Below are 19,017 nucleotides of genomic sequence, written 5' to 3' on the forward strand. Positions count from 1 at the left end.
TACTTTCTCTTCGAGTGGTTTCCATGGCTTATCTTGTTCTATAAATCGCACAAAATCCTCTAATAATTCAGGCTTTATATGGCAGTAGAACTCCTGCTTATTGTAAGCCCGTTTCCCAAATAACCGAGAGAAATTCAAAGCGAAGCAATATGAGAAGCGCGTCAGGAACGGGCAGGTCCGTGAAAGCGCCGTTCCGCGGTAGGTGGTGCTAAACCCATTCACAATTTGCCAGTAGCTCGGCGGGCACACAGGATGATTTTAATCGCGCTGGACAGCGGCCAGCGTCACTCACAGTCTCAGCAAGTCAGCGCGCTGCGCACGAGAGCAACAACCTCATTCCTGGATATACGGCACTAGAAGCGAGTGCGCGGCGCGCGGACACAAATCGCCTTTCGCTGGTTGACAGGAGCGCGCGAATGCTTTCCAAACTGAAATGAATCGCTGACGGCCGTTTGAAAATGAAGAGGCTTTCTCGAAAGCTGACTTTAGCCCTGGCAGCGCTTTTTTGGATAGCAGCTTTACTATATTTCATACTGCTGAACAGCCGGAAAATACTACCTGACCAAAGAAACGAGCAACCGCAAGTGAAAGAGGTGAGTGAGACGTTTTGAAATGTTCAACATTCAAGCCTCGAAGATGATTGTTTGGCACATTGGTTTTTAGCACCTGTCACAAACTTATTTTTTTCTCTCTTATGAGAAAATATAGCATTTAAGGTGCGTCATTTTTACAATACCTCTGTCAATAATGAAGGGCAAAACTGTCTAGCCTGTAGTATCTTTTTATCATATTAAATATGTAAAAAAGTAACATTTTGTCTCACGAATTATTCTTCTGAACTGACTCTGAGCCAGCACGAGAGTAAATATACTTTTCCCTCAGGAGACGAAGTAATAGGTTTTCGATAACCTTTTGACATTTAGTTTGTTCACAAAAATGGTCAGTTTGGTCTCTCTTTATATGCGAGCTTGAATTCTTATCATTCAGTATGACGGACGCATGGTAACAGCTTTCATGTAAGTGCGCACAAGAGGGAGCAGATACTCAATCTAGCTTATTGAGTTGTGAAGTAAATATTTAAATAGCATGTATAAAATGTTCCTAATTAAGCCTATAAATAGACCACGACCATTGTGTCCACGACATTTTGCTCTAGAAACAGTTCAGAGACTTTCTGACTCCATACTAAATAGAGAAATCACTGTAATATAGCTCAGTTGTTTCACAATTCGTTTTATTGGCATTTATTACTTAATACTTGCTTTTCATGAGAAATTATAATCTGACATGTGGTTCCTCTGACCTGGAGTTTGAGAACAGTCTAAAAGATGCCAAGTGTCTGAGATTTGAATATACAAATTCCATCTGAAGGCAATTTAGGTAAGTTATGCTATTCACATTCATTTCACATCTCTGTGTTCTCTATTTTATTCATATAGGGTAATTTCATGAGAAACATCTAAGGAGAAAAACTATGCCAATGTCTTTAATAATCTTTTTTCAATGTGCTAATTAAATAACACATCTCTTTATGTACTTCATTCTCCTTGACTTTTAAGATAAAAGCACTGTACTGTATGAAATAGTAAATTTTATATGCATTTTGGATTAAATCCTGAATGAAGAAATAGTTATCTTGCAGTGGATTTATCAGGAGGCACTATAATCAATAAATAATTCCACTATTATGTTCACTGTCTAGAAAGTACAGGAACAGAAGGTCAAAGATATTCACAAACAGCATAGCGGGATGATTCTCATATCTGTTGCATTAATAGTCTAGCTGCTGTATTGTTGCTGTTTAGATGCGTAAATCTGCTTGTGCATCTTGTAAGTCAGTTTTTCATTCAAACAGCGTCTGGTATATGACAATAAAGTATCACCGAGGGTAATGGGGTGTGAAACATGATATATGGCGCAATATATCTCAACACTGAGCAACACTCTATAGGAGCGGAAATATGAAAACATGTCGCACATGCTCCTTACATCTGCACTGAGACAATGATTGAGTTTTTATGAGTGGATTTATCTTCAAGAAAGCATTCGGAGCTGGTAAATGCTTGGATTTGACTTTGCATTCTTTTCTATTTTTTGAGAATGTGAAAATAAACCAAAATAAATGGTTTATGTGACCCTGAAAAGTGCTAAGTGATAGATTTTGCTGACACTCCCCCCTTTAAACACAACTTAGCGCTGGGAGAGAAATGCCTGCTTTGGTATTCTGTGTTGAACATCATGTTTCAATTTGCTGTTTGCTTCAATATCTATTTTCTGTAATAACCCTGACAGGGAAGGCCAGACCCGCAATAGCTGTTATTGGCGAGGAGGAATGTGAAATACAGGGTTGGCGCAGCGGCTGTTGAGGTGAATGCGCTGTGTGTCACGGTGGCCAGTGTGTTCAAACCATTCATCAAATAGCGATGACATCTCACTCAGATTCGATGGGAAGATACTCCCCCATCAGCAGAGTGATGCATTATCTTTATAATGGTAAGGGAGGACTCAGATATCACCCGTGACATCTGCTATTACCATGATTCATGGCTGATATGTCCCACAATACAGATTACACAAGCAGACAGTGTTGTTGTGCGGTATATTCGCCGTGGCTCGGTGTCAGGTGTTAGACCGGACAGATGGAGTTTGATGGACTCATCATTTGCCTGCACATGAATTTTGACACAACGTTGGAATGAATCATTTTAATGCAATACTGATTTTACAGTCATGCACGACTTGTGTACCTGCTGAGCGTGTGCTGCTGGGGCCTGTGAAAAGGGAGCAGGATTTCAATAGAAGTTCAGTATGTGTGGTTTTGTGCTTTGCAAGAGGGCAGAGAGGCTTTGGTGGAGTAGCGCTCTATAAAAAGGACCCACACATGCCGAGTTCAGACGACAGGACAGGGAGGATCCAATTACCACTTCCTCAGTCTGTCCTCCTCCTCTCATTAGAAGGCTGAGCTCAGTGGGAGCCGGGGGAAACACTGAGCCCCAAACGTGGCATGGCTCAAATGCCCTGATCACTGACTGTGGAGCATCAAGGAGCTAATGATTTCAGCAGGGAGCGTGGGGGTGGCTGCGCGAACGCTGCTTTTTTTGAAGGCGGATAAAATTGTAAAGCAGATAGGAAATTTGACACATGGATTCAGAACCTGTCATCTTTTGTGTGTGTGTGTGTATGTGTGCTAATTACATTCAGTTTCTATTACTGAGTATGCTTAATGATTAAAAGAGTTCATCTTGCAGAGTGATTGTGCCCTAATGCAAAGAGTTTATTGTTACTTTTTTATTTGCGCACTTCCTTTTGTCTTTTAAAGGGTTAGTTCACCCAAAAAGGATTTTTAAAAATGAATTCTTCACCCTCATGTAATTTCAATCCCCCATAACCTTCATTCTTCTTTTCAACCTAAATGAAGATATTACGCCACTTGATGAGATCCAAGAGCTGTGAAGAGATGATGCCAACCACAGGCCTGTAGCCAGCCTAGTGGAAGGGGTGGTTCATTTTTCTCAAAAAGTCAACCTTTTTGCTGTTATTCAGCTCAGTTTCTATTTAACTACGAAGTATATGAGCGATTCCATGCAAATGCCAACCTTGCCATTTGCGCCAAAATAGCAAAACCGTTTCTGCAGTTTTTGTGTAGGCTTGTGTTTTACAGTGCTTTAAAAATACTCAAAAATGTCTCTGTTAGTGTTTTCAAACAATTTAATTTGACTTACCAAAGTCACACAAGTGGCAATTTCACATCCGTCACATCCATAACGGAGAGATGTCACATCTGTAACAAAGCTTTTTCCTCATAAATGCAAAAATGTAAAATCATTCATTCATTCAATTTCTTTTTGGCTTAGTCCCTTTATTAATCTGGGGTCGCCACAGCGGAATGAACCACCAACTTATCCAGCACATTTTTACGCAGCGGATGCCCTTCCAGCCGCAACCCACCTCTGGGAAACATCCATACACACTCACTCACATTCATACACTATGGACACTTTAGCTTACCCAATTTAGCTTACCCAATTCACCTGTACCGCATGTCTTTGGACCGGAGGAAACCCACGCGAACGCAGGGAGAACATGCAAAATGTAAAATCAAATAAAATCAATCATGTTTGTTCTATAGTGATCCAACTCTTATCCTCTTGACTAGCATCGTTTATTTTGGGTTGTGCAGTTTCATTTACAGAATTTCTACAAAGTATGTTGTATACTGTAAACTTGCAGACTTTTTTTGTCACATCCATAACGCATGTTTATTTTCTATATTTAAAATAAAATTTTTTTTTTACAGATTAATCTGTGGCTCTGTGGCTTGTTGTTTTGAAAAATATAAAGAGATGTTTCAAAATAATGTTAACATATACTTCCTCAGTCAATTTATGTTTTGAGCTTCTATTGCAAATGTCACATCCATAACGCTGGAATGGCTCATTTATAGTTTTAGGGAAGCATGATATATCGGCGGCCATATCATTATTGGCCGATAAATGCTTTTTTTATCTTATCATTATGGATCCGTTATCAAAATTAGGCCAATAACGCCTTCCTTTGTCACTGTTGTTACGCCTGTCAAGCTTTCGTGCCTGGCAAGTCTATAACAGTACGTAGGATATACGCTGGTGTCAGACATTCCCAGAGAGATTATTAGTAATTTTTGGCAAACAGGTGAGATTTCTAAGCAAGCCAGACAAAAAAAAGGACAGAGGGGTCAACATTTTAAGATAAAACACTAATAAAAATAATAATAATCAGTATATTTACAATGATTCATTTATAACAATCTAGATATGTGCGTGTGTGTGTGTTTGCAAGAGCATCACTGATTTTTTTTTATTGGGTTCCTCTCTCTTTTTGTGACAGGCGTTAATGTATTGTGCCGCTAAAAGCATACATATCAGTTTTTCCCTAGTATATATTGCAGTTGTGTTTTATCATCTAACTCGGTGAATCGTTGGTAAATGCTCTGGAATTTGGGGAAGAATGTTTCTCTGATATGCTGATAGTTTGTGCAGTGGGTGAGGAAGTGTTCCTCCGTCTCCACCTCTGCCTGGGCACAGTGTGGGCCAGGGACGTGCGGTCAGCGGAGGCAGGTGATGCAATGCCTACCAATGTAATGCTTTATTAAAATGTTTTTATACAATGTAGACATTTTTTACTTCATGTCCTAATTTGCATATAATAGGTAATGTATTTCATGTATGTCTATCACTTATTTAGTGTTATAAAGCCGCACTGAAGACATGAAGTGAGGCAGGCAGTAGCTCTGCCTCAATGAAGAGGGCGCGCATGAGCTCACAGTTTTTCTTGTTTAGTGGTTGCTCTTCTTCTACGCAGTAAATTATAGAAATATTATATTTCTAAAGTATATTACATTATTTAATAGGAGTCCATTATTTTATGTTTTGCTCTATCTGACTGCAAAAATCCTGGATGTAACGTTAATATTTCAGCTCAAACAGTTTCTCAAAATTTATTTTTATTCAAAACGTAAATAAATAATAGACGACCAATGCGGGAGCTAAAGGGCATGCTTCAAAGGACAAGACAGGAGATAACTTGATCATTCCAAAGTAATTTAAGTCATTCAAGACATAATTTAAAGTAAAGGTAAGACCAGTGTGCAGGTTTTGTGTGTGTGCGCATCGCTTAGTACAGCCTGTCTGTCTCCACCTTGGTGTTTATGGGGGGCATACTGAATCGCTATACATTTTACATGGCTCCTTTGCCCAACATGTACCTGCCATGTGTGTGGAAAGAAGGCAAAGATATTGGGTGCATGTAAATATGACCCTGAAAGAGTCGTGCCTCACCAGCCACAAACCTCACCGCACGTCATGGTGTGGGCAGTTGCAGCTCTCTATGGGTTGACAGTTCTCTACAGTCAGACTGTGAGCACTCAGTCTGTATTTGGTCATTGATGTTCTTAATGTACTGTCCTTTACTGCACTCATATGTTGCTGTCGTATAAACTCTATTTAGGTCTAAATAACATTTAAGTTTACTTTGTTTTCCTGCTGCTTTATTCCAATAAATCAGGTACTCTTCTTTTCGTGCATTTATTATTTGATTGGGCGTAATTTTGTCCTCTCTCTTAATTAAGAAATAAGAAGGGCTGAGTCCATTGTTGAGGGTGCATTTTTAACACCATCTGAAAGAAGTTGTAATGTTTTTATTATTATTATTTAGTGTGCTGGGCATCTTTCAATTCATTTTCCAGAACGCTGAGAGTTATAATTGCAGCTTCAAGAGACATTATTCCTACCCTTATATTACATATGCCCAAGATTATGTATGGACAATATTATGCAATATTATGTACTTGCTAAAAAATTTGTCAGTAATCATTTTGTGAAAAAAAAATGTTTTTGTCTACCTGTTGGCCTTGTATGCATGCAGACATATGGTTTACACAGCTCTGATATGTCGATAACTACTAGTTGTTCACTTCTAAATGTGGTTGTCATTATACCTGAAATTGTAATTTAGTTGCTAAATGTGGTAGTCGTTCAGCATTGTGAAATACAGAACAAGATAAAGCATTAAAGACGAATTAACCATCAAATCCTACAGTGTTTGCATGTCTATTGTATTTCAACACAAAAGGTTGATTTTGAAATATGCAGTTTTGCGCAACCCTAATGAAACATATCACAATGCCTGAATCTGCATTCTAATATCAGCCTGACTTTAAAACAGACAGAAAGCGATTGTTAAAGAAATTGGTAATGTCATCTGATACCGAAATGACCGGGAAGCTGAATTGGTGAGCTGAATTGAAAGCCCAGTCATTATCATGCTAAGCAGTGGAAAGAAACAGACATGTGCAAATACCAGCCTCTATTACTGGCTGTAAAGATGCTGTTGTGGCTGTTGTAAAGCAGCGGGCCATGACATCCCAACCACACAAGCAATACTGAGAAAAGACATGTGGGCTCACTGGTTAATTCTTAACTCATCGTGTTTACAATGCCCTCAAGTTCACTCGCTCCAAAGGACAATTTAAAAGCTCAGCATTAACATTGTTGTTATTTTATTGAAAAAAAAAATCCAAAGAAAAAAAGAATAAGGTTTCTTGAAATGATTCCACTTGAGAACTACATGACTTGGTACTCTTAGTATATATATACTAAGGTATGTTTGTTTCTTGAGTGCATTTTTAATAAAATATTACTCTTAAAAATGTATAAAATTATCAAACAAGTTTAAAAAAAAAAAAAAAAAAAAGTAATCTATTATTCAAAAAGTACTCAAGAAAAAAAAAAAATACCGAAAAGTCACGTGGTTCTCTAGTGGACTATATTTATATGTCTTTTGTGAAATTAAAAGATTAAAGTCAGTGAAAAATAACATTTTAATAACAGATATAAAATAACAATAACAGATTATGCTCTTATTTTGGTAAAATATTTTACATTTTGTAGATTCAGACAGGTTTATGAAAACTTTTCTCCTCAGCTGGATGACACTTTCAAAAGCTCATGTTTTGAACTATGAGCAGGGTTGCCACGAGTCATGGAATTTCTGGAAAATCATACTGTAGATGTTTAAAAGGTCTCTTCCAGATATTGGAAAACAGAAATCAGGGGATTTTATATATTTTTTTGTCCAGATTTTTGTTATTAGTTTTACATTTTACTGTTCAATTATCAAAGTGTATTATTTTTTTTTTTTACTTTTTTGGTTTTATTGTGTTCTAAATTTTTTTTGAGTGTAGCCTATATCCGCTTGTTAAGTGTGATGTCACGTAAATGAGCTTCCGGGTCCAAGCGCTCTATAAAACTATGGGGAGACTCATCAAATGGTAATAATAACATTTACAAAGCGATGTATTACTTTCAGAAATCACTATCGCTATATATATATATATATATATATATATATATATATATATATATATATATATATATATATATATATATATACATATATATACATATATATGCATCTCCATGCCTAATATCTGATGGCCAGAAAGTCATTAATTTTTTATAAATTGTTAAAATATTGGTGTCTGTGATGCAGCAAGCCCAGAGAGTGATGTGTACACAATAATTTTATTTAAAATTCACTTTAATGTATAGTATGACTAAAAAGGTCATAAATGAATATTTTTTCAATTCAATTGAGTAGCGGCTTGGACTCGGAAACAGTATTTCATATGTCACCGATACGTCACGACTTAATAAGCGGATAGGTGGCATGGAAGGTCACTGACTGAACTGAAAATATAGCTATAATTAGAATGGAATCTAATTACTGCTAAGTTTGGACATTTGTTTGTCTCTGCGGCCATTACTTGATCACATATTCAAAGACTTAGAGTACTGTGTAAAATTTGTGGTATTTAATGTATCAATCAATATTGTATTAAAATTATAATCTAATCGAGAATATTACCAAACCTGTTAAATTAAAAAAAGGCAATTCTAACTTCCAGTTCATCAGTGTTTTGTGATTGAGTCTCCTAAACAGATATGACATAACAACATGTGATTTAAAGATATAGGGCTCTATTTTAACGATCTAGGCGCAGAGTCTGAAGTGCATAGCAATAGCATTAAGGGCGTGTCCAAGTCCATTTTTGCTATTTTAAGGAGGGAAAAATACGATTTGCACCATGCGCATGTTCTAACAGGATTGTGCTTATTCTCTTAATGAGTTATGGGTGTGTTTTAAGCATAATGTGCATTAAACCAATCAGAGTCTCATCTCACATTCCCTTTAAGAGTCAGTTGCGTCGCACAATGGCGCATTTGCTATTTACATAGTGGACTTTGTAAGTGGAAAAACCGAACGCTTCACTAGTGAGAAACAGTTAAACAGACTATCTGCAGCGTGAGGTATAAGAACAAGCCTTCTCCATTCACTTTACTTTACTTTACTTTTACTCTTTAATTTACTCCTTGTGGATAAGGAAACGGTGGACACTCACTCCACTGAAGACATCCATTAGTCTACATATTTAATTTTGTTTGTTAAGCGCAAAGATTTATTTCAAAACTATTTCTAAATTCTGTTCTAATTTCCAGCAAACTAATAAATGAACAATAATAATGAAGTGATAATAATAAAGAAGAATTGTGTCCAAACACACGTCCTATTCTTTTGCCGCATATGGTGATGCAGACGTATCCAAAACCCTCCAAGTGGAGAAATCTAAACTTGTTTTTATTAAAACAAATATAAATATGCATATAATAAATAATACTGCTAATAATAATAACATTATACAAATGCAAATTGTCATGAATAAACTAAAAAAAAAAAGCCCCCGAGGTGAAGAAGGCATGGAGGTAGTGGTTTTTATATTTATGTAGAGAATAATAATTTTGTAACCTTTTATGCTTAAATTTTTTTAATTGTAAAGATATTTGTGTATTGCTGTACATCCTGTGTGTATTAAGCACTGTGTGAGCGTTTGAACATGCATAAGCGCATAACTAATACGCTCTGCGCTGGACTTTAGACCAGCTTTTAGTTGGTCAACGGCGTGGTCTATTTCCTGAATACGCCTTAACACTTTTTAGGCAGGAACACCCATGTGTCCACAAAGTGGCGCAAATGGATTTGCTATTTAAACAATGTGGCGCAAAATTTGAAAATTAGGGTTGCGCTAGTCTGAAAATAGCAGGAAATCGCACCAAACATGTCTTAGTGCCTTATTGCACTGGGTGTATGAAAGGGCCCATAGTTTCCTTTTTGCCTGCTCAGTGCTCCTAGGTCATAGAAATTCAGCGTTAGTCAAGGAAAAGTAAGAAAATGTGACTTTTGGCTTAATGTTCTTTTTAAAAAATTTTTTATTATGTTTAAAAAATAATGTAATAAGAAGATCATCATGTTCTTTATACCTGCTTGGTTCTAATTAACAATTCCTATGAAACCACACCTGTCATGAACATGGGTTATTGATTGATGATGTGTGTTTTCATAACAACAACCCTCTCCATAATTTGAAGCCGAATCTCTACACAGATGTGAACGTTAGTTGCGCTTATTTCCATGGAGGGCAGTAGCTGCATTTGGTAAGGCAGGAGAGGAGGAGGCATCATCATCAGTCAGCATTCATACAGGCGTCTGGGGAAAAACCAGCAACCTGCTGGCATTGGTAATCACCAGCCTCAACTATAACCAACAGCCTCCAGCCCCCTTAATGGTCTAACATCAGCAAAAAAGCTCTAGGAAATAATAAGTGGGAAAACATGGAAACTCTCAAGCTGCTGTCGGTGCAGAATGTGGAGGTTTATTAAATTATGATTGATATGGCCTTATGGATTCTTAGACGGAGTGTGTTCAGCCCTCAATATTTGTGACTACTGTATCGTATTTCGAGGGGTTTGGTGGTGTGATGGTGCTGCAGAATGCTGAAATATTAATGACTTTTTATGATAATTAGGAATATTGCCTATAGCAACTCTTTTAAGTAGTTTACTGGACATGTCTTTGCACCTAATTAAAATACTCCTATTAGAGCATGACTAGGCATAGGAGGGGATCAAATTGTCTTATTGCAAAAATTGCTGAAGCTTTTATCATGATATATGGTATTAGCACAATACTAAAGGCAATAACAAAGGATTTTTTTTCTCAAAAACATTTTGCACTCCTGCACTTTTTTGTATGGCCTTAGATTAAGACTGAACAATATTGGAAAAATCTGACATTGTGATATTTTATTTTTTTGCGATAAATATTGCGATATTAATATAGTTTCACCAGATGGTTTGAATTCTCTACTTGACTATTTCTAGGGAGTCTGACTAGTATTTAGGTACAGAAATTGAGTAATCACAATGCAAATTACTTGGGGCTCCCTTGTCTCTAGTCCAAATATAAAAAAAATAGATGTTTTTTCACTTTCAGAAGTAATTAGTCAAAATTAAGTGGTATTTTCTTTAAAACAAGCAAAATAATCTTGGTTTAGGTTTGAAATGTAGATATTTCTAAATGTAAATGAACACTATATCATCTTCATTGTATAAATAATTAAATGCAATTAATCTTTGTCACGCCACCAAAAGTCATGGTTTCTTGTGTCCAAATGTTTTAAACTCTCTTGAAATGCTCCTTCACAGGCCTTACATTCAAATGATAAACCTTCACTCTGTTATGGTTAATTTTTGCAGTGACTTTAAAAATCCTGTGTTTTGTGGCTCCTGGTCAACTATAATTCAAACTCAACATTGTAAATCTTGCAATGTGATTGTTGGGGATGCATACATTGCAATATCGATGCTGAAACAATATATTGTGCAGCCCTACCTCAGATTTACAATAATAAAGAGGTGTACTAAACCCTGTATAATTGTGTTTAGATTTTATTTTTCTTTAAATATTGGACATTTGGTGCTGCTCCTCCTCTGGGATTTTTTATTTTCACATATAATTGCAAAAATAAATCTTGTGAATTGCAATTTTTAAACTTTATTAATTATTGAGCACCAATAACACCCTATAACGGATCAATCAGTCAGTAAATCAATAGTTCATCAAAATGTAGAGTAGCATATCACATTTAGAGATGTGAACCACTCATAAAAAAATGATCATGAAATTTAATATTTTCTCCAGAAATTAGTCAGATAAATACATTTTTAAGTTGTGCTGTTGGTACCACAAACCCTTGATCTTTATTTTCATCTTCACAGACAAAACTCAATTTTATTGTGGTGCACTTTTGCACCAAGTCTATTTTTCTCACCCTGTTTTATATGAAACTCCCAAAATGTTTAATGTAAATTAAGAAGTTTTGTATGGCCTCAGATTTGCATTAATAAAGAAGTGAACTAAGCCCTGTATAATTATGTTTGGATTTTACTTTTCTTTAAATATTGGACATTTGGTGCTGCTCCTCTGGGATTTTTTATTATCACAAAAATGACATAAGCTACAAAAAGGGTTATTTTAATGGGTATAATTGCAAAAATAATGTTGTATATAATAATGTGTTTTGCCTATTTTATTGAGAAGGACTTTATTAATTATTGAGCACCAATAACAGTTTATAATGGATCAATCAGTCAGTCAATGAATAGTTTATCAAAATGTAGAGTCAAATGTAGAGAACCTGTGAAAAATGTGAACCACTCATAAAATAATAATCATGAAATTTAATCTTTACTCAAGAAATTAGTCAAACTAATATTTTTTAAGTTGTTCACTCACCTATGGTCATGAGCTTTGGGTCATGACTAATAGGACAAGATCTCGGATACAAGCAGCCGAAATGAGTTTTCTTTCGCAGGGTGGCAGGGCGCGCCCTTATGAATAGTGTGAGGATCTCTGTCACCCGGGAGGAGCTCGGTGTAGAGCTGCTGCTCCTCCACACCGAGAGAAGTCAGCTGAGGTGACCTGAGAAGGCATGTTTCGGATGCCTCCAGGACGCCTACCTAGGGAGGTGTTCCAGGCATGTCCCACCGGGAGAAGGCCTCGGGGAAGACCCAGAACACAGACTATGTCTCTCGGCTGGCCTGGGACCTCTTCAGGATCCCCCCCGGAGGAGCTGGTGGAAGTGTCTGGGGAGAGGGAAGTATGGGGTTCTCTCCTAAGACTGCTGCCCCTACGACCCGGCCCCGGAAAAGCGATAGAAAATGAATGAATGAATGAATGAAAGTTGTGCTGCTGGTACCTTAAAACCTTGATCTTTATTTTCATCTTCACAGACAAAACTCAATTTTATTGTGGTGCACTTTTGCACCAAGTATATTTTTCTCACCCTGTTTTATATGAAATTGCTGAAAATGTTTAATAAAAATTATTAGAAAATTTTGAATGGCCTCAGATTTACATTTATAAAGATGTGAACAAAGCCCTGTATAATTGTGTTTGGATTACTTTTCTTTAAATATTTGGTGCTGCTCATCTTCTGGGATTTTTTTATTATCACAAACTGACATAAGGTGCAAAAAGGGTTATTTTAATGGGTAAAACTGCAAAAATAAATTTTGTGTTTTGCATAATGTTAACTGTAAACATTAATGTGCACTAATATTTTCCCATAGGCCATATCCCAACTAAACCACTTTTTAAAATAAAATAAATATGCACTGTTTATAGGAAACTTTCCTTTTCTCAATTTATTATGCTATTGCTAGTTTATCATGATCTTTTTTCTATGTATGTTTGCATTTGTTGTACTCTCTGTACTAGAAGCTCCTACCACCAAGATAAATCCCTGTGTGTACAAGCAGACTTCACAATACAGCTCTTTTTGATTCTGATTTTGATTAAAATTGCAAAAGGATTATAAACAGATAATGAGGTCTTATTAGTAAAAGTTACTAATGTAAAGTAAAACAGTGATAAAGATCTGCACTTCTTACAAGTTATTGTTATTATTATTGGTTCAAAATTAAAACTAATTTGATCTGTTATTAGCTCCATTAAATAAAAAGGTTTTAACATATGATTTTAATGAACTATTAAACATTTAACTAAGAAATCAACATCACCCAGGATTAATAAATGCTTCACAAGTCATTTTCATTGACTGTTTAGTGTAATTAACTAATGTTGACAAATGGAGCCTTATTGTAAAGTGTTCATGAACAATAGACCTATAAAGAATCAGAACTATTTTATAAATATTTCTGGCATGTTGTAACTCAGATTAACATATGAAAATGTTAAAAATAAATTATGTTAAAAATAAATAGCCAATTAAGCATTTAATCATCTGATGCATTGATGAAAATCACTGAATAAAACAATCAGAACATTATTTTAAAGCTTTCGAAATGGTTAAATGATATATAAGGATTCACAGAATTTATAAAGGGCCCACAAAAACAATATCATGCATGTTCTTATCATAATGTGTTATAATATTTAATATCAGCTCATGTCTCTAAGCATGTTTTGAGGTTTTGTTAAAATTCAACTTGATATTCAAACATACATTTAACCCGATGTGCCTTTGACTTTCAGTATTTCTATGAAAGGAGATCGTATGGATAGAATTAATAGGCTGAATACCTGTAACCAATCTGACCGCAGTGTTTTCATTATGTTGTAGATCTCTGATACTGAGTGGGATGACCTGCTGGAAGAGTTTGAAGAGAAAAGCTACCTCAGTGCTCACAGATGGAAACCGGGCCAGGACCCATACAGTCTGTATGCCTTCAATCAAAGAGAGAGCGAACGAATCCCCAGCAACAGAGCACTTAGAGACACCCGGCATTACAGGTGTGTGCGCGTGTGTGTGATCTATATGTAATGCCCACACGATTCATATTAAATTAATGAAGGTACATCTGTGAGTTCTTGAAAACTTTTAGAAACTGATGAAAGGTGTGCTGTGGTAAGAGGAGTTGGGATTAAATTTCATGAGCAACATTTTTATGTGGTTTAAAGCAGTGTAGTGAGTAAGGCATCTATGTTTTAAAGTATTTAAAGTATATGCAATATATAATATTCCTCCGGGTGCTCTCGTTTTCCACACAGTCCAATGACATGCGGTAGAGGTGAATTGAATAAGCTAAATTGCCTGTTGTATATGTGTGTGAAAGCAAGAGTGTATGGATGTTTCCCAATGTTGGGTTGCAGCTGGAAGGGTATCCGCTGCATAAAATATATACTGGATAAGTTAGTGGTTCATTCCGCTGTGGCTACCCCAGATTAATAAAGGGATTAAGCCGAAAAGAAAGAAAGAATAATATAAATAGGAAATAGATTTTAAAATTTAGTATATTCCTGTTCAAAATTGAACCGAATCTTCAGCAGCCTGTGTTTAGTGCCACATGATACTACAGAACTAAGGGTAATATGCTAATGTATGAGTTGAAAACAGTTGTGCTGCATCATATTTTTGTTGAATTCATGATTTGCATATTAAATTGACATTTATAATGTTAAATAAAACCTTTAATTGTTTATAAATTGTTATTTTGAGGCACATTTTCATCACATAATCCTAAAAAGTTTTGCACTAAAATATGAAGCAGATCTTTTTTTCAGTATTGATAATAATACGAATAATTATATTAAAAACAAAATGCTGGGTTGTTTCAGCTCAAATTTAGGTAAAATTTGGAGAAACTCCACTGTTGGATTAGAAATTTTAATTTAAAATTGAACTGTTGAACTATGGAGTTTATCCAAATTTGTTAAGAAACAGACCAGCAATTTTTATTCTTTGTTAAAGGTGCTGTATGTAAGTTTTTGACTCTTCTAAAGCATAAAAATACCATAATATGTTTGCAGATTTTATGTAACATGTTAGGTGAACATTCTTGTTTGTCTGAAAAACTATGCTGCAGTCAGTTATTCTGCTTTAAAAATGTGCGTAACGTGCCAGAACGTCTGTGTTGGTCCCTTTATTCCACCCAATGCCAGTTTAGCCAATTATATTTCAGCACCCTGGGATGTCTTGGTGAAAACAGAGTTTTTCGTTCATTCAGTCAGGAAGGCTCTCAAAGTATGCATCCATGACTGAAAATGTGACCTGTGGTGGATAGTAACAGTGGGAAAGTGCTTCTGGTGGGAAGCAGATTCAGAGTTCCACATCAGGTTATTTATTAGCAAATAATATAAATATTACAAATGTAAACATTAGGTGAGCAGGTTAGATTGTAACCCCGTGTCCTAACAACACACTAAATTTTAATTTAATTAATACATATTAAACCTCTTTAACACCATTAAATGTACATGCTGATTCACTGATATATATTGGCTTACACTGAGTCACAGTTATAAAGTTCAATTTTAAAAGGTTTATTTTATTTTCAAGATCTGCTGCTGCTTTCAGTAGTATGGCAATAAATATCATGGAAAATGGCATTCAAAGTTATATTATTAGCATTTAACACTGAATAATGCACATGAGGTGCACCTGAGGTGATCATTGTCAGTTTATCCTGTTGTTCAGCTGCAAGAAATAGAAGCCGTTTCTAAAATATATATTTCAGGTATTGGTTAGAAAAATATTTCTTCTATCGCATACCGTTGCTTTTATATAGAACACAATTTAAATCTGCCTTAAATCTGCCTTAAATCTACCTTTAGGCTCAACAGCCTGGCACACTCCTGTTGGTGTCGTCAATCTGGCAACCTGCACTTGAGTGTGTTTTGAACCAGGAATGCAATACCTAGTTACCAATACCTAATACCAAACTTACATACTGCAACTTTAATTATTGAGCACAAATAATAACCTATAATAGATCAATCAATCAATAGGTGTAATTTCATCAAAGTGTCGAGAATAGCAAATTTACCCTTTTTAAGAAATTAGTCAAATAAAATTCTTTAAAAGCTGTCCTACCATGAAGCCTTGATCTTTATCGTCTTTATACACAAATCTCTATTTATTTTAGTGCAGTATATTTTTCTCACCCTCTTTCATATGAAATTTTCAAAAATGTTTAATATATTTTCAACATAATCACTACTGCATTGAGTAATTCTGCAGATTTTATTCATTCAGCAGAGTTGTTTATTAACATGATTCCACTTGCATTGGTAATTGCGTTTGAGTTTTTTCTGAAAACGCTGTATGTGATATCTGACAGTGTCAACATGACCTCGTGGTATTTGTAGCTGCTGGAATGAGACCGCTTCTGGCCACAGTGCATTTTCACCCTCTGCAGTGCTGTGGGAGGTCGCTCACTCATTAGTGCATGTCACTTCAGTCGAGCAGAGTGGCAGATTTCATTTCGCAGCTATTTCTGCACTCTTATCGTGTTTACTCTGTTTACACCTGGTATTAACATCCATCTTGGATAATAAGATCACAAGTGGTCAGCCATGACAGATTTTCTCATGTTTGCGCCTCCTCTGACCATGTGTGATCATATTTTGGTGAGGAAAGTGTTATGCTGATAAAGTGCAAAAAAAAAAACGGCATCAAATGTATTTCGAATTTTAAGCTCACTGCAAATATTACATGCAGATATTATAGATTTTTAAAGTTATTTTGTTTTAAAGGGCCATCAAGTGTGTCCACATCTGATCAAACAGTAAATCCAGGTACAAACATGATCAAAGTTTTGTGTACACATGTGAAATAATGATAAAAATAGAAAGTATAATCTGTTTCTGCAGACATTATTTACTTTTCTGCAAAACAAATCATTCATTCATTCATTTTCCTTCAGCTAATCCCTTTATTTATCAGGGATCGCCACAGTGGAATGAACCGCTAACTTCTCCAGCATATGTTTTACACAGTAGATGCCCTTCCAGCTGTAACCCAGTACTGGGAAACACCCATACACTCTCATTCACACACATACACTACGGCCAATTTAGTTTATTCAGTTCACCTGTGCCTCATGTGTTTGCACTGTGGGGGAAACCGGAGCACCCGGAGAAGACCCACATGAACACGGGGAGAACATGCAAACTCCACACAGAAATGCCAACTGACGTAGCCAGGATTCAAACCAGCGATCTTCTTGCTGTGAGGCGACAGTGCTAACCACTGAGCCACCGTGTCACCCTAAAACAAATCAGTATTGTGCAAATAAATGTTCTTTTTTTGAAAATAGCAATCAAGGTCATATAAAATTTATCGAAAGTGAATGCAAAGACATTCCTTAAAGTATCCTAAAATAATAAATTGTGTATGGGTTTCCAAAAAAAAAAAATTGTGAATCTTTTTGAGCAAGTTTAACATTGATGATATTAAGATCAACAGTGGTCCCTTGTTTATAGGTGAAATCTGCGAAGTAGTCAGCTTTATTTTTTTTACAATTATTATAGATGTTTTAAGGCTGTAAAACCCCTCACTGCACACTTAATACACTTTTCTCAGACAGGCATTCAAATTTCACACTTTTCGCTCTTGTTTAAACACTCTCAAAGTTCAAACTTTCATTGAAAAATAAATCCAGTATTATAGAATGAATCCAAAGATCAAAACCTGTTGTCAGGCACAAGCATTCATCGCTGTCAGCAAATGGTTCATAAAGCTTTTTAGTTTTTGTGTGGATAATTTTGGCATCCAGCGCAATGTTCTTTTTCCTGCAGTCACTGATCGACAAAGTGAAAGCAGACTCCATCCTCACACCTAATACGCCATGCACATGACAGTTAGATGTAAAATACCTTCAACTTGCACATTTACATGTTAAACCTATGTTTGCATGGCGCATACAGTGTTTGACCCCCTTTTACGATGGTCTTGTTGGGGACAGTTACAACCCTTTTTGCATCCTTATTGGAACTCACACTGCTAGCGATCGAAGATTTATGTTAATTTGCAAGCTGAACGCATTCTGTACTGTACATGAGACACAGAGGAGATTGATTGACAATGGTTTACAATGGCCAATGGACAAAGGCCAATCAGGATGCAGAACACAATGCGCTGTAAAATAAAGCATGTCAAATTGCACTAAAAAAAACAAAAAAAATTCACGAAACTGCAAGAGCGCGAAAGGTGAACCGCATTATAGCGAGGAACCACTGTATTATTAACAATGGAGCGCCAATGAATGATCATAATTAAAGAGCAAACCAACATTCATTTATTCATTTTCTTTTCGGCTTATTCGTTTTAATAATCTGGGGGGAATTAACTGCTGAATAACAAGTTATCCAGCACATGTTTTACGCAGCAAATGCCCTTCCAGCTGCAACCCATCACTGGGAAACATCCATCATTCACACACATACACTGTAGACAATTTAGCTTACCCAATTCACCTATAGCGCATGTCTTCGGACTTGTGGGGGAAACCGGAGCACCCGGAGGAAACCCACGCCAACACATGCAAACTTCACAGAGAAATGCCAACTGACTCAGCTCACGCTCGAACCAACGACCTTCTTGCTGTGAGGCAATCGTGCTATCCATTTTACAATATAACCATTATTACATAATTACAATATCACCGTCTTTATTGTCATTTTAATGCATCCTTGTTGAATAAGTGTCAATTTCTTTAAACAATATACACTAAAAATATCTTGCTAACTTACATTTTGAAGTTGAACCCATTTAATTTTACAAGTCATTTGAAATTGCATAAATTAAGCTCACTTAAAACATCGTTAAAATTGGTTCAACTT

At 36.0% G+C, this 19,017-nt stretch overlaps 1 protein-coding gene across 1 annotated transcript in view; it reads left to right on the forward strand.

The window, feature by feature from the left end:
• The first annotated feature begins 243 nt into the window (after positions 1 to 243).
• galnt14 (UDP-N-acetyl-alpha-D-galactosamine:polypeptide N-acetylgalactosaminyltransferase 14 (GalNAc-T14)) overlaps positions 244 to 19,017 on the forward strand; it is a 115,262-nt gene continuing 96,488 nt past the window's right edge. Inside the window, exons 1-2 of the mRNA XM_056481125.1 lie at positions 244 to 593; positions 14,018 to 14,187. Coding sequence (XP_056337100.1) covers positions 459 to 593; positions 14,018 to 14,187 — 305 coding nt within the window. The 5' untranslated portion in view covers positions 244 to 458. The remainder of the gene's footprint in view (positions 594 to 14,017; positions 14,188 to 19,017) is intronic.

This window comes from Danio aesculapii, chromosome 20 (assembly GCF_903798145.1).
Source record: "Danio aesculapii chromosome 20, fDanAes4.1, whole genome shotgun sequence".
In the NCBI taxonomy this organism is placed as follows: Eukaryota; Metazoa; Chordata; class Actinopteri; order Cypriniformes; family Danionidae; genus Danio; species Danio aesculapii.